General features: G+C 50.9%; 4 protein-coding genes across 4 annotated transcripts; 3 read left to right on the top strand and 1 right to left on the bottom strand.

Moving 5' to 3' along the window:
• Positions 1-494: 494 nt before the first annotated feature.
• Positions 495-3,819, bottom strand: PpBr36_05252 (uncharacterized protein; the record flags this gene model as incomplete). Its single annotated transcript, XM_029892409.1, has 2 exons — positions 495-3,074; positions 3,115-3,819. 2 exons carry the CDS (start codon positions 3,817-3,819, stop codon positions 495-497), a joined length of 3,285 nt encoding a protein of 1,094 aa, XP_029749016.1.
• Positions 3,820-6,200: 2,381 nt separating this feature from the next.
• PpBr36_05251 (uncharacterized protein) lies at positions 6,201-7,942 on the top strand (the record flags this gene model as incomplete). Its single annotated transcript, XM_029892408.1, has 3 exons — positions 6,201-6,361; positions 6,484-6,684; positions 6,766-7,942. 3 exons carry the CDS (start codon positions 6,201-6,203, stop codon positions 7,940-7,942), a joined length of 1,539 nt encoding a protein of 512 aa, XP_029749015.1.
• A 648-nt stretch (positions 7,943-8,590) lies between these two features.
• PpBr36_05250 (uncharacterized protein) lies at positions 8,591-9,291 on the top strand (the record flags this gene model as incomplete). The annotated part of the gene is made up of 3 exons (XM_029892407.1): positions 8,591-8,739; positions 8,843-8,948; positions 9,205-9,291. 3 exons carry the CDS (start codon positions 8,591-8,593, stop codon positions 9,289-9,291), a joined length of 342 nt encoding a protein of 113 aa, XP_029749014.1.
• Positions 9,292-9,957: 666 nt separating this feature from the next.
• On the top strand, positions 9,958-11,670 carry PpBr36_05249 (uncharacterized protein; the record flags this gene model as incomplete). Its single annotated transcript, XM_029892406.1, has 2 exons — positions 9,958-10,090; positions 10,169-11,670. The coding sequence occupies 2 exons, from the start codon at positions 9,958-9,960 to the stop codon at positions 11,668-11,670; spliced, it is 1,635 nt and encodes a 544-aa protein (XP_029749816.1).
• Between the last annotated feature and the right edge of the window lie 1,502 nt (positions 11,671-13,172).

The raw sequence follows: 13,172 nt of genomic DNA, 5'->3' as shown, positions 1-13,172 counted from the left end.
AGGAAGTGACGGGTTTCCAAGACCTCCTCAAGGCCACACTGCCACTATTGAACCTTTTACTTCAGATTCAGGTTTGAATTCTGAAGCCAGGACGCCCCTGCTTGGGCCAAACAGGATGGGACAACGTCAAATACAAGGCATACATACCATTCAGGCATGGCTCAAGTTGCAAGCGTAATTTACGGCCATCCAATTCAATACCAGACCTCACTCTGTAATTCTCTCTGGACTCTCCGTTAATGTAACCCTTTCTACCCACTTCTTTAAAGTGTCCTCATCCAGACATATCTGCTTAATCATCCGCATCGCTACAGTAGACTATCCCCAAAATCCCATCACAAAAGAAAAGTAAGGCTGAAAAAATGTCAGCCTGGAAGGCAATTTGAAGAACTCCATTGATACAAGGTCTGACCTTACAGAGTTGTAGTAGCCGAAAACTTGAACCCGCCATCTCCATGACATCAGGTCACTGGTGGTATCCCTTGAGGTCGTGTTTAAGGCCGTTTGTACATGTACAAGCGAAATGTCTTTCTGGCTCCCTTGACTAGTCGTGAGAACCTCTGTCTAACCCTTCCTTTGCTATGCACCCTTGCGATTTCGGATGTCCTGTCTGATCTCAGCTTTTCTGCCAAAGAGGCGGCCTCTCCGCTCGACGACAGCAGCTGGATCTCATCAATCCGTCCGGGGCGAGCAGTGGGATTAGTGGCCTCGAAACCTCTGAGCTCCTCCGCTAGTTCTTGGCCGCTCCGTCTTGTCAGGGACTCAGTAAGCCTAAGCTTCATTCTGGAGAAATGTTTTCGTGGACCCCGATGCTTATCCGAGCTTATTACTTGCTGATTGACTGAAGGGTGGTCATATGTATCGGATGTTCTCGTCGCAATTATAGTAGTCCCCGATAAAAGTGGCCTCTCGAGGTGTGTATCCAAGGAATTCCCACGAGTCAAACCATCTTCTAAATCTGCTTGGTACAGTGGTGGGCTTTTGGCCGGCAGAGACGCCGTTTCATCAAAACCCCCGTTGTCAAGACAGCCGCTCTCGTGCCGAGCAGTGGCATCGTGAGCGTGACTGACTTGAAGCTCGTGCTGATCGGGATAGCACTCCGAGATCTCGAGTATGGTGTTCGAGCATTTGGCCTCTGGGTACCTCCTGACAGTACTACTATCATCATTATCCAAGTGATTCAATGCGTCCCGAAGCACCCTGAGTCTTATCTTTCTCCCCTTCCTTGAAAGAGGCGCCGGCTTGTCAAAGCTTTCAGTACCGGTTCTATCAGTCTTGGGTGCAGAATGCGAATCCGACGGCGGTATCCAAGATTGGTCAGTGGAGAGCCTTGACGCTGGGATGGCTAGGCGCAACCCGACATCTGAAGCATTCAACTGGCCTTCGGCACTATCAGTGGCTTCGGAACCGTACATCTCTGGGTTCATTGGATGGATCAAGCTCTTTCTATTGCCTCCTATAGTTGACACAATGATGGGGGCCATCAGAGTAGATCTCTTTTCATGATCCGCGTCTTCGCTCAGCAAGTCCGGGCTTGAAGACACAGGAGGGCTATCTCCAGGAAGCGCAGGCAACGCTTTCATAAGCTGAGGTATGCTGTTCCTGACCCGGAGCTCCTTTGCTGGAGAAATGGGCTTGGGCGCTAAAATTGGGGTCCCGATCCGAGATGGAGAACCGCCTGCTGGTAGGTTCCGCCCACTGCTCTGGCTTATTCTCAACATAGCCTGGTTCCTCCTATGGCGACGCATTAGGGCTTGAGGATCATGTTCCCTGTAAGGGGTCGCTTGGAAATCATTGTTAAGTGAACGAACGGACTGAATCATCCGGGTCTTCTCGATCAGACCGTTTGATGAAGGGGAACGCCAAAGTCTGCCCTGTTTCACTGTCTCCAGACCTTCTTTGGATTCATCAAGGTATGTGAGACTGTGAGTCTTTGCCCGCTTGTCGACCATGTCCTTCGATGCACAATCACAGTGTACATCTGAGTCTTGTGACTTGTTGACAAAAGAACCAGGATCGTTTGGATTGTCATGAGAACTTAAGGCTGCTGTTGGCTCAACTGGAGGACCCCCAGACCTAACAAGCGCTGTCTCCGCTGGGTCACCGACAGTGAGACTCTCGGTAGCATTCAATGGGCGGCGTACCGTTCCGGTCAATTGTGCATAGTGGACCGACGATATGGGTCCGGTATATGATTTGGCCTTTCGTCTTTCAGTGTTGAAATTCTCCTGCTCATTTTCATCCAAGAAAGTTGGTTGGGGACACCAGGCCTCTCTCTTTGCTGACTGCATGGCTGTTGGGAAGTTTGCTGGGCCTGTCTCGAATGGTGTCACTGGTGAGATCTGGCTCCTTTCGCGACTTGCCTGAGGTCCTAGCGGTTCTATGAGAGATCCAGCGTCGATTTGTGGTTGTGCAGCCAAGTCTTGCGTCCCAAGGGGTGTGGACGTGGGTACAGGAAGATGAGGCCCTATAGACTGATCATTGCACCGAAGCCAGTTTCTTCCTGCATCTTCATCTGCGTTTGGGGTCGATGAGCCGCTGAGAGAGGGAGCAAATCGAGATTTGGGGTAGCTGACGCAGTCATCACTGTGGCCGAGGGCGCGATGGGCGTTTGTGGTCTGAGCTGACATTGGCACCAAGGGACTGCGAGATCGATAATTGCTCTCCTGTCTGGGATAATCGAAGTCTTCGGAATAGTCATAATATAACGGTCCTGAGGGTACATGGAGGTTCTGTGAGCCTGTATCTATAGGCGAAGAATACTGGTACTTGTCGATGATCGATCCAAAGCTTGAGTTCCTAGCATTCATATCTGTGGGGCCGTAATCACTGATCTCACTTGGATGATGGTTCCAAGGGTTCACCGGCCGGCCATGAGCGTATTGCTCGTGAAGCCCTACTCCAGACGATGATGTTCGTTTAGATCTATAGGAGCTTTGGCTGGGATATGAGCGCATGGGGCGGTTGACATCTGGCCTGAGTGACAGAGGGGGTCTTCGATGACTGCTTTGATGATATAGCGGCGGCTGTCTATATGATCTATGATAGTCGGTCCTCTGCGTGAGGTCAGTCACCTACAAGTATAACACATATAATACTTGACCCAATACTCACATATGAAACATGGTCGATCCCAATCATCCGAGTATAATCAACATTCCCATTCTCTGTCAGAGCCGGCGAAGAAGGACGAACCCCTGGCCGCTTGAGCCTGGTGGGGTATGGAAAGGGTGAGCGTGGTCGTTGCAGGTAAGATGGAGAAGATCCATGAACATGACCACTAGAATGTGAATGGGATTGATGGTAATTTCGTGCGCCATAGCTGCTTGTCATGGAATAGGATCTTGGGCCCATTTCGTCAAGGAGGAGAGGACGAAAGCTAGACCCAGACCTCTGACTTCCCGATCCATACATTGATATGATGTCTGATGTAGATGGGTCCCGGTATGATGGTAGTCGTCTACGATCGTCCTCTCTGCGGAAACGGCCTGCACACCTCTCAACCGACTCTGTCTGTCTTCTTGGCGTCGACCTCAGCCCGTCATCCCAGAAGGCAGAGCGCTGACGAGGGAGTTGATGAAATGTTGCTGAAGGCCTAATGGAGAAAGCGCCAATGTCTCCCGTTTCTGTTGTTGTCTTCAACATGCTCTCAAGAGGGCCGGGTAGAGGCAGCAAAGTTGGATAGTCAGTGGTGCCTTTTAGATTGGTTTGTGAGCCTTGGCGTGACAGAGAGCGGGGCGTCGGCCGGGCTTGATTATTATAGGCGGCATTGAGGGCTCCATGACTGGCAGCTCGCCTTGTAGCACGGATTCCTTCCATGACGATACATTTAAAGAGGGCACGAAGGAATCCACAGGCTTCGGTAGAGAGCACCCAGGTCTCCGGCGAGCAGCTTGCCCAGCAAATTTGACCCAAAGTCAAGCGTAAGACTCGAGAGCCACGAAAGCTTTGAGTGACGTCGGCACGAATAAGATTATCAGGGTGAAGCAAGCAAGTAATGGGAACAATTTTGCGATTACGACAGTCGTGATAGGGAACACGGACAAAGACAACAGATAGTATGAGCTCAAGGTGCATGGATGACTTGGTGATGTGGTTTGCTAGAATCTTAGCAACTTGCCGAGTGTCTGGGCCACGGATGCAAATAAGGCTGGCTGGTTGAAGCTGAATTCCTTTGGAGGCGATCGGGTTCTCAAGTTAGGTGCTGGTCCGCTTGGTCGATTACCTGCCTCGTCTCACCAATTCCAACTTGTCAGGTGCCACCAATGTGCCCGACTCGGCCGGGAAAGGAAGGCATCATCAACCAACAGTTTACCTGCCTAGAAGAGCAGGTGTCGAAAGTTCTCTTCCTAGAGTCGCTTCGGATTCCAGAATCAAGTTGGAACAGTCCTCGCCTAATCACACGACCTGCTCATACCGACCTACCTACCTGCCTACCTGTCTACCTGTCAACGAGATAAAGTCAAAATTTCATATAATCCCAAATATACTGTTCCCGTGCTTGAACGGTTTGTTGGCCAGATATTGTTCTGCCATTGAAAATAGCTGCAGATGAGCGAGGCTGCTTCAGGCTTGACAAGACAGATGGTGTGAAGCGTTGCCCCAACTTCGAATCAGGGAGCGGACCAGGTAATGAGCCCAGTTGAGATAGATAACCAGTGACACTGACTATTGTTTTGTAAGATGTGTGCTGGAAACGAACAGTAACCAGCCAACAATAACAACCTTGGTGACGAGGATTTCGTGTAATATTTGGCATGGGTAAAAAGCTATGTTTGGAAGAAACGAGATTATCTAGACAACCCAAGTGCCTAGAAATGCATCAATGCTGAACCTCTTGGGTGCATGAGGTTGAAATGCTGGCGATCAAGTAGCTATTGTTTCTAATTACTCGAGGCAAAGGCTGGTTGTTTAGTATCAACAATATTGATAGTCAGGGATATGAGGTTTGATGGTTGCCGCCGGGCTGTACAAAATGCACGTAAGGCACGGTATAGGTTGCCTTGATAGTGGCTGTGGTATTTAGACCAGGGGTTTTGTTGCTATTCTTAAGGTCTGAAGGCCGGTTTTAGCTCCAGTCTAGCTGGCAAAGAATGCGTGAGGGACAGATCGCAGACTAAGCCTGAACGAGTCTAGTGTACTATGGTAAGTAATCCTTGGGGGCAAGGTTGGCAAGCCTTGTCAGGCGATGACATTCGGCAGTCTTGAGGCGATGGTAATGGAGAGAAGGTTGTTGTCCAATTGCTGTTGATTGAATGTAGTGGGGCTACCAAGTCGTGCAAACTCATTATCAGCTAATTCGGGTACATCTGCAAGTTATTACTGAATAATGTCCCCAGAGGCCAGATATGCGACAAAACGATGGTGCCAAGGCCGTATTTGGTTCATTCGGTGGTACTGCATACATACCTATTCTGGGATCTACAACCCAGGGATTACTTTCGCCCATGAGGCTGTGATCCTGGGTGCCGCATCCGAAATGGAATACTCATCACACTCCGATTTATAATACAGAAAGAAAAATTGAGGAGGCGAACGTGGAGCTCCTGGTCTTTCCGCTGCTCGCGGGTTCGGCTGTTCATGACAAAAGAGGACAAGTGTTGATTTATTTATGTACAGCAGTGATCTGGCCTCGTCTGCATCTGGTTCCGGGATCTGGCTTGTCTAAACTAGGAAACGGGATGTTTTGTATCCCAGGTTTGCGCAATAACTTGAAGATGATTGTGATGCAGCCCGTCACACCAGGAAGCTCAGACCGAGTTGCCAAGCAGAATTTTGGCAAGGTTGAGCCAGCCTTGGCGCGGAATTGATGGGGAACATTTCTTCTTGCGCCGACCCCACTTGGTGCATGCGCCCACCTTAAGCTTCCTTGTATTGTGGGCTGAGTAGCAGTCCGCTCAGCATTACCCCAACTGGTCCCTGGAAAAAAGACAGGTGTCCTTCAAAACCGCATTGGAACAGATCTTCCAAAAACCAGACCCATAGCTTTGCATGTACGGCGTTTCCCACATTTGACTAGGTACAAAAAGCCTCCGGACATAAAGGTTTCCCAACAACCCTTCTTTCAACTCTTTTTTGTTTCCTTAATTTCCAATCTTGTACATCAAACCCAGTCGCACAATTGACGGTGGAACCTCAGAGCTGTTCCGTTATCAATCGTAGGCGAAATACTTTACGCTCATCTTTTGCTCTCATACACGATGCATACCGTGAGGAGCCTTGCATTGGGCCTGCTGGCCACCGCTGCCGTGGTATCTGCTTCAGAGGAGCCTTCAGATGTTGTCCAACTGAAGAAGGACACTTTCGACGCATACATCAAGGAGAACGACCTCGTGCTTGCCGAGTTCTTTGCGCCGTGGTGGTAAGCTAGTATCCCGTCGTCCAACAATCTTCCCCGCAGCACCCTGGCCCCTACCATCCGCACACGGCACACGGACATTTTGCAAGCCTAGACAAGCACTAACAATTCATTTTGTTCGACAGCGGTCACTGCAAGGCGCTTGCCCCCGAATATGAGAAGGCTGCTACCTCCCTCAAGGATAAGAACATCAAGCTCATCAAGGTCGACTGCACAGAGGAGCAGGACCTGTGCCAAACACACGGCGTCGAGGGCTACCCTACCCTGAAGGTCTTCCGTGGCCTTGACAACGTCTCACCCTACAAGGGCCAAAGGAAGGAAGACGCGTAAGTTGTTTATAATGGCTCCCGAGCAGCCTTGTACAAATTCATGCTCTGGTTACTGATCAATACCAATTTCCCATTTAGCATTATCTCCTACATGGTCAAGCAGTCTCTGCCTGCTGTTTCATCCGTCACAAAGGATAGCCTCGAGGAGTTTAAGAAGACCGACAAGGTTGTCGTCGTCGCTTATCTGTCTGGCGACGACAAGGCCTCGACTGAGATCTTCACCCAGGCTGCGGAGAAGCTCCGTGACCACTACCCATTCGGCTCCAGCACCGACGCTGCCCTTGCAGAGGCCGAGGGCGTCAAGGCTCCCGCCATTATTGTCTACAAGGAGTTTGATGAGGGCAAGTCTGTCTTTGACAAGAAGTTTGATGTTGAAGAGATTGAGAAGTTTGCCAAGACCGCTGCCACTCCTTTGATCGGCGAGGTTGGCCCCGAGACTTACTCCGACTACATGTCCGCTGGCATTCCTCTGGCCTACATCTTCGCTGAGACCGCAGAGGAGCGTACCAAGCTCAGCGACGCCATCAAGTCTATCGCCGAGAAGCATCGTGGCGCCATCAACTTCGCCACTATCGATGCTAAGGCTTTTGGCGCCCACGCTGGCAACCTTAACCTGAAGGTCGACAAGTTCCCTGCTTTCGCCATCCAGGAGACTGTCAAGAACCAGAAGTTCCCCTTCGACCAGGACAAGGAGATCACCACCGAGGCCATCTCCAAGTTTGTCGAGGACTTCGTTGCCGGCAAGATCGAGCCCAGCGTCAAGTCCGAGCCTATTCCTGAGACCAACGATGGCCCTGTTACCGTTGTCGTTGCCCACAACTACGACGATATTGTTCTTGACGACACCAAGGACGTTCTTATTGAGTTTTACGCCCCTTGGTGCGGTCACTGCAAGGCTCTGGCCCCCAAGTACGAGGAGCTTGGTGCCCTCTACAAGAAGTCCGACTTCAAGGACAAGGTCGTCATCGCCAAGGTTGATGCCACTGCCAACGACGTTCCCGACGAGATCCAGGGTTTCCCCACCATTAAGCTCTACGCTGCTGGTAAGAAGGACTCGCCCGCTACCTACAGCGGTTCGCGCACTGTCGAGGACTTGATCACTTTCATCAAGGAGAACGGCAAGTACAAGGCCGAGGTTGCCGTTGAGGCCGAGAAGGAGACCCCGGTTGCCCCGGCTGCTACTGAGGCTGAGACTAAGGATGCCAAGGCAACTGAGGCTGCCGAGAAGAAGAAGGAGGAGCACGATGAGTTGTAAAGCTCGTTTGAGCGTTTGCCGCTTGACGTACACTTGATGATTTGTTATGTAAAAAAAATACCACAAGATCTTAGGTTACCAGAAGAATTTCAACTGCTTTTTTTTCCATACATGACAACCTAGTCATCAGTAAAATCGTATCAGGAAAGGATAATGTTGTTTTTTTTATGATTCTTTCTGCACACCAACCTGTCAAGTTTGACTAAAATCACAAATAGCATTCCGTTGATCTCAGTTGAGCCTCACCTGCGAAACGTGGCCTAATCGAGGCGTAAAACCCTTATATTTGGTATGAATTTGATGAATATATTCTCCCGAGTCTCAACTGCCCCCGCAGTGGTCTTGGCGTGGCGCAGGGGTTCAGCACTTGCAGCTTGCTATTTGCACTAATTATGAGGTAAGTAGCTTATTTCGCCACGGCATCCCTTCCTTGAGACGATTGGGTATTGCCGGCCTAGACCGCCTTATCAACCGCGTCCCACTCTACTCCGGTCCTCACCTCCGCGCGGCCAGTGTTGATTCCGCAGGGCTCCACCAACTTCCTTCGACCAAACATCCATAAGACCATCCATCTGTCACTTTCACTCGCGAACCTGAGACCCTGGACCCAACCAGGATCTTCTACATCTACCATATATTGTACACAAAATGTCTTCTCGATTGTTCTCGACTGGTGCCCGTGTGTTGGGTCGCACGTCGCCGTTAGCTCGCAGCTTCCAGACTACCACGCGGCGATTCGATGCTGTCTCGAATGCGACGCTGCCCGCTCGCAAGCCCGTCGGTGCCTTCAGGGGAGGGTAAGTTGCTCAATTGGTGGCCAATTCACACTCAGACGTCCCCGTTCGCTCACCAAGGCTTCGTCTCCTTGTCCGTTGCTAACGCGACCTTTTGCAACTACAGTCTTTTCGGTTTCCTATTTGGCACTACCCTTGCTGGCTCCGGAGTGTACTATTACGTGCTCCAGGAATACAAGGCGGCAAATGACCTGCTGACAGAAGATATCTACGTGCGTTACTGCATCTGATAACTTTCCTTGTCTCATCAACCTGAAAGAACACACAACAGCAGCATGGCACGAACACATTCTTAGACGATCGTAATGGCCCTCTTTGCGCGAGACCAACATCATCGGATGGTTCTCGAGTCCCTGTCCCCACTTCAGTCATTTACCGGCCTTGGAGGGAAACTACTATGGCGCCTAATTCTCTTTTTTAGATCGTCCTGCTGACTTGACTGACTCCTTACTGATTGGTAATATTTAGAACCTGCAAGCCTCTGTGCAACGGTTGAGCAACTACTTGACAACTTTGGAGGACCGGATAGAGGCTACGGAACGTAGGAGGAAATAGATGGCGTTTTGGGGAATCACAGCACGACTTTTACGGGTCGGCATTCTAGTTCTTTCATGTTGAGTTCAGAAACCGGAGGTTCTTGTAGCATACGGAGGCTGCTGGAGATAATGAGTTCGATCTCACACTTGCTGTCTGCACTCCCGAGTTTCCTCCACGGCGTTCGCATCTCTAATTGATGATAGGGAAAAATTACAAGCAATTTCTCTTTATCAACGGTGCCCAGCGGCCGATGTGCTAGACATACCTAGTTGGAAGCGGACTGTTTCAGCGGGTCACGACTCCACATAACACTATGAAGGGACTAGAAGCATGAGTTGGGGGAAGACTGAACTCAAAGCTACGGTTTACTAACCCATTGCATTCGATACGTGCTTGGCGTTCCTGCAGGCCGAATACGGCCGGGTCAAACGGCCATAGGCGATTAAGTCAGCTGACTTCGTGATGCGACATCCAAGTTTGCCCCACCACAGTGGCGTCGTCATATCGCGCTTTCACGGGAGATTCCTCAGACATTCATTGCTCTACCACCATTTCAATCTTTCTCATTCATCAACACCACCTCCTGGTAAACTTTCTCGGTTTAGTCTATTGCGTTTGTTGGTTTATCGCCGCATTGTACTCGCAGTCGCTTTAGGCCCTGTAATTTAGATCTAGTCTGTCGAGATGCCCATTGGCATACAACGCCTCAATGCGAAAAGGTCACAGCCAAACCCAAATGTCATCTTCATAAAACCGTTAAAGGGCCCAAATGAAGCTACAGCGCAGGATTTCCTGGAGCGCATTGCAGCGCAATGTGGTTAGTACTTCCGCATTGATGGCAATGATGCTGCTCCTCACAAGCGGGGGATGGCCTGGGCTAACCAGCACATCACAGTACCAATAATGAAAGAGCATGGCATATCCATAATGTCGCTCGAGGAGTACGAGCCGAACCGCGAGTTCTGGGGGCGCAACTTCAACGCGGGCGAGGTCATCCAGCTCGTGCTCCGATCCCCGCTCACTGGCCGCTGGCTGCCGTTTGAGCACGTGCAGATGGTGATGATGCACGAGCTGGCGCACTGCAAGCAGATGAACCACTCGCGCGCCTTTTGGGCCGTGCGAAACCTGTACGCCGACCAGATGCGTGCCCTCTGGGGCCGCGGTTATACAGGAGAGGGACTCTGGGGCCGCGGCACGTCGCTCAAGACGGGCGACTGGGAAGCCAACACGGTGCTGCCGGACGAGCCGCTGCCGGAGCACCTGTGCGGCGGCACGTACCGGTCTCGGAGGCGCAAGAGGAAAGGCCCGGAGTTGACGTACCAGCAGAAGAAGGAGCGCAGGATCCTGAAGAAGTTTGGCAAGGGCGGGGTTGCGCTGGGCGAGGATGTGGCCGTCAAGGCTGAGCTGGAGAAGGGGAAACGGACAGCCGCGAAGCCAAGGGTTGCTGGGAGCAAGCGTGGAAGGGAGCTGAGGGCTGCGGCTGCGTTGGCACGGTTCGGGCAACAGCAGCAGAGTGGAGAGACGGAGCCGGTGGTGAAGAAGGAGAAGAAACAAACTCAGTTGAAGACTGAGCCAATCACTGTCAAGGATGAGGACGAACCTTCCACTGCTTCCGATCCTGACACTGAAGATGATTACGAGGACGAGCCGGGAGAACTGGGACTACCGGATGCAGTGGACATTGATGGCAAAACGACACTTGTGGACAACAAGGGCCATGGAATGGTCAAGGTCTGCGAGGATGAGAATCCAGATGATCAAGATGCCAGGCAAGAACTGGTAGAGCTGCGGTCGACATTTAGGGGGAAGGGTGCAATTGCTGGATTGTCAAAAGCCAAAACAGAAGAGCCAATGGTCATCAAGGAAGAAGACATTTCTACTGCTTCGGAGCCGGATACCGATGGAGAGGGACAAAACACCCCTTTGAAAACAGCAACTTCGCTTAGCAGCGATCAGTCGAGCATCAATGGTGGTAAGAATCGAATATCTAGCAATCCACCGAATCGCAAACCAGCTCCTCAGACGAGCAGCGCGTCCCCGGCACTGAAAGCAGAAAGTTCACCAAATCATGATAGGCCTAAAGCCAAGACATTGAAATCATCACAGCATTCACCGCCTGTTCCCCAGAGGTCCGCTGATTTGCCAGCCTTGGGGTCGTCATCCACACCTACCACAGAAGCCAATGGCCATGATCCTACTTCTGCTTGCTCTGTTTGCTCATTCGCCAACGAGAAAGGATCGTTTCGATGTGCGGTGTGCTCGAATGTACTCGATCCAGGCCTCGACGCCAGGTCTTGGCGCTGTAGCAGTGATGCCTGCGCGGGCAGCGCGTACGTCAATGCCGGTGACTGTGGCGTATGCGGTGTTTGTGGGCAACGGAAGAGCTCTGGGGTGTAGATAAGCTCGATTTAGTGCCATGAGCTTTTTTGGGGGAGACGTGGTGTCGTACATGGTTCTCGTTGGGATCTGGTGTGCGTCTGTCAGGGGGGACTGAACATGTTTACAGGAGCGCGTTGAGTTTGCTTGCATCTAAAAAAAAGTATAGTCATCAGGGACCACTCCAAGCAATGTGTTCTGAAATAGATTATCCTGAATAGATTGTCGACAGCGTTTATTTGTAGGGCTTGGCAGGCACGAGATCGACATATTCAGTGAGCCGGCTTTACTCTGATTCGTTGCATGCCGCTCTGTGTCGATGATTTTTAGACCAACCAGGACCAACTACATTGGGAAACCACAAGCACTAACCCAGATGCCGGGCTCGAATGCCAATAGCAAATCCCGCATTGCTGCTCGGCAGATAACGACTGGTGTTGCACTAAAAAAAAAAAAAAAAAACACAGCCAAAAGACGAATGCTCCCGTCAATGACTAATGCCAGTGATTTCGGTAAATATAGCCTGCAACAACTGGCATCAACCAATCAGTGGCTTCGGATCGTCTGCCCAATGCGGTGAAGTCATGACAGGATTGTTTTTGGAATACGGTGAGCGTCGCCTTCGGAGTGCTCAATACTGTAATACAGGGGACACCTGCCTGCGTGCTTGGTGGCTTTGCTAGAATGGGAGTTGTCGGGGAATTATTGCGATGCGCCCGAGAGTCAATATATATTGATTGCGTCAGCGCCACATTACCACTCAAGTCGTTGCATTTTACATGCATATGCTAAACTTTATTGATGGGAGATTATATGGATCAAATCTGCTCATATTTGGGCCGTCCTTGAACGTCTTCCTGTCACCTGATGAGATGATAGGGCACCACTCGACTAGAAAATAACCAAGTCGAAACCAAGAAGCATATGAATATAGGTGATGAAGGGCTCGAAAGTTTCTTTTTTTCTTATTCTTCTTCTACGATTCTGCCCCGTCTTTCCTTTATTGGGGGAGGGGGGGCCGTTTCACAAGGGTGCCATCCCTCATGGACCTATTCCCCAATGGAGCAGCTGCTTCGTGTAATCGAGTGTAGTAATTGGTCAGATACAGGTTGCTTGCCTAATCGGATCGCTTATGGAGTCTGTAAGCCAAGGAACCCCCTTCCCCCTTCCCCCCTCCGAGTTCCGAGTCCCGCCTCCAGCGCCTCCAGCGGCTTCGTTTTAAGCGGAGGTGCCACGGGATGTGGTGTCCTTTTCTCCATCGGGCCTCTCAATTGGTGACTCGCGTCGTTTCAGCTCCCTTCCCGAACCACTACGCCAAGTCCATGGCCTGTGGTTGTTGCGACGTTGAACCTTTTTTTGTTTTCACCTTCGAAAAGAATCGACAAACCAAACCTTGTATCCTGGGAAATATTTCGTCAAAGGATCGGCAATCGAAAAGGGAATCACGCTTGGCGTATTGGTTGTAGATTTTTTTTTTTTTTTTGTTTGGGAAGGGTTGGCGTTTTGGGGGCGCGGTTGAGGGC

The sequence above is a fragment of the Pyricularia pennisetigena genome, chromosome 6, assembly GCF_004337985.1.
Source record: "Pyricularia pennisetigena strain Br36 chromosome 6, whole genome shotgun sequence".
Lineage (NCBI taxonomy): Eukaryota > Fungi > Ascomycota > Sordariomycetes > Magnaporthales > Pyriculariaceae > Pyricularia > Pyricularia pennisetigena.
The sequence above is the reverse complement of the archived record's forward strand: the minus strand, read 5'-3'. Positions and strand labels throughout refer to the sequence as shown.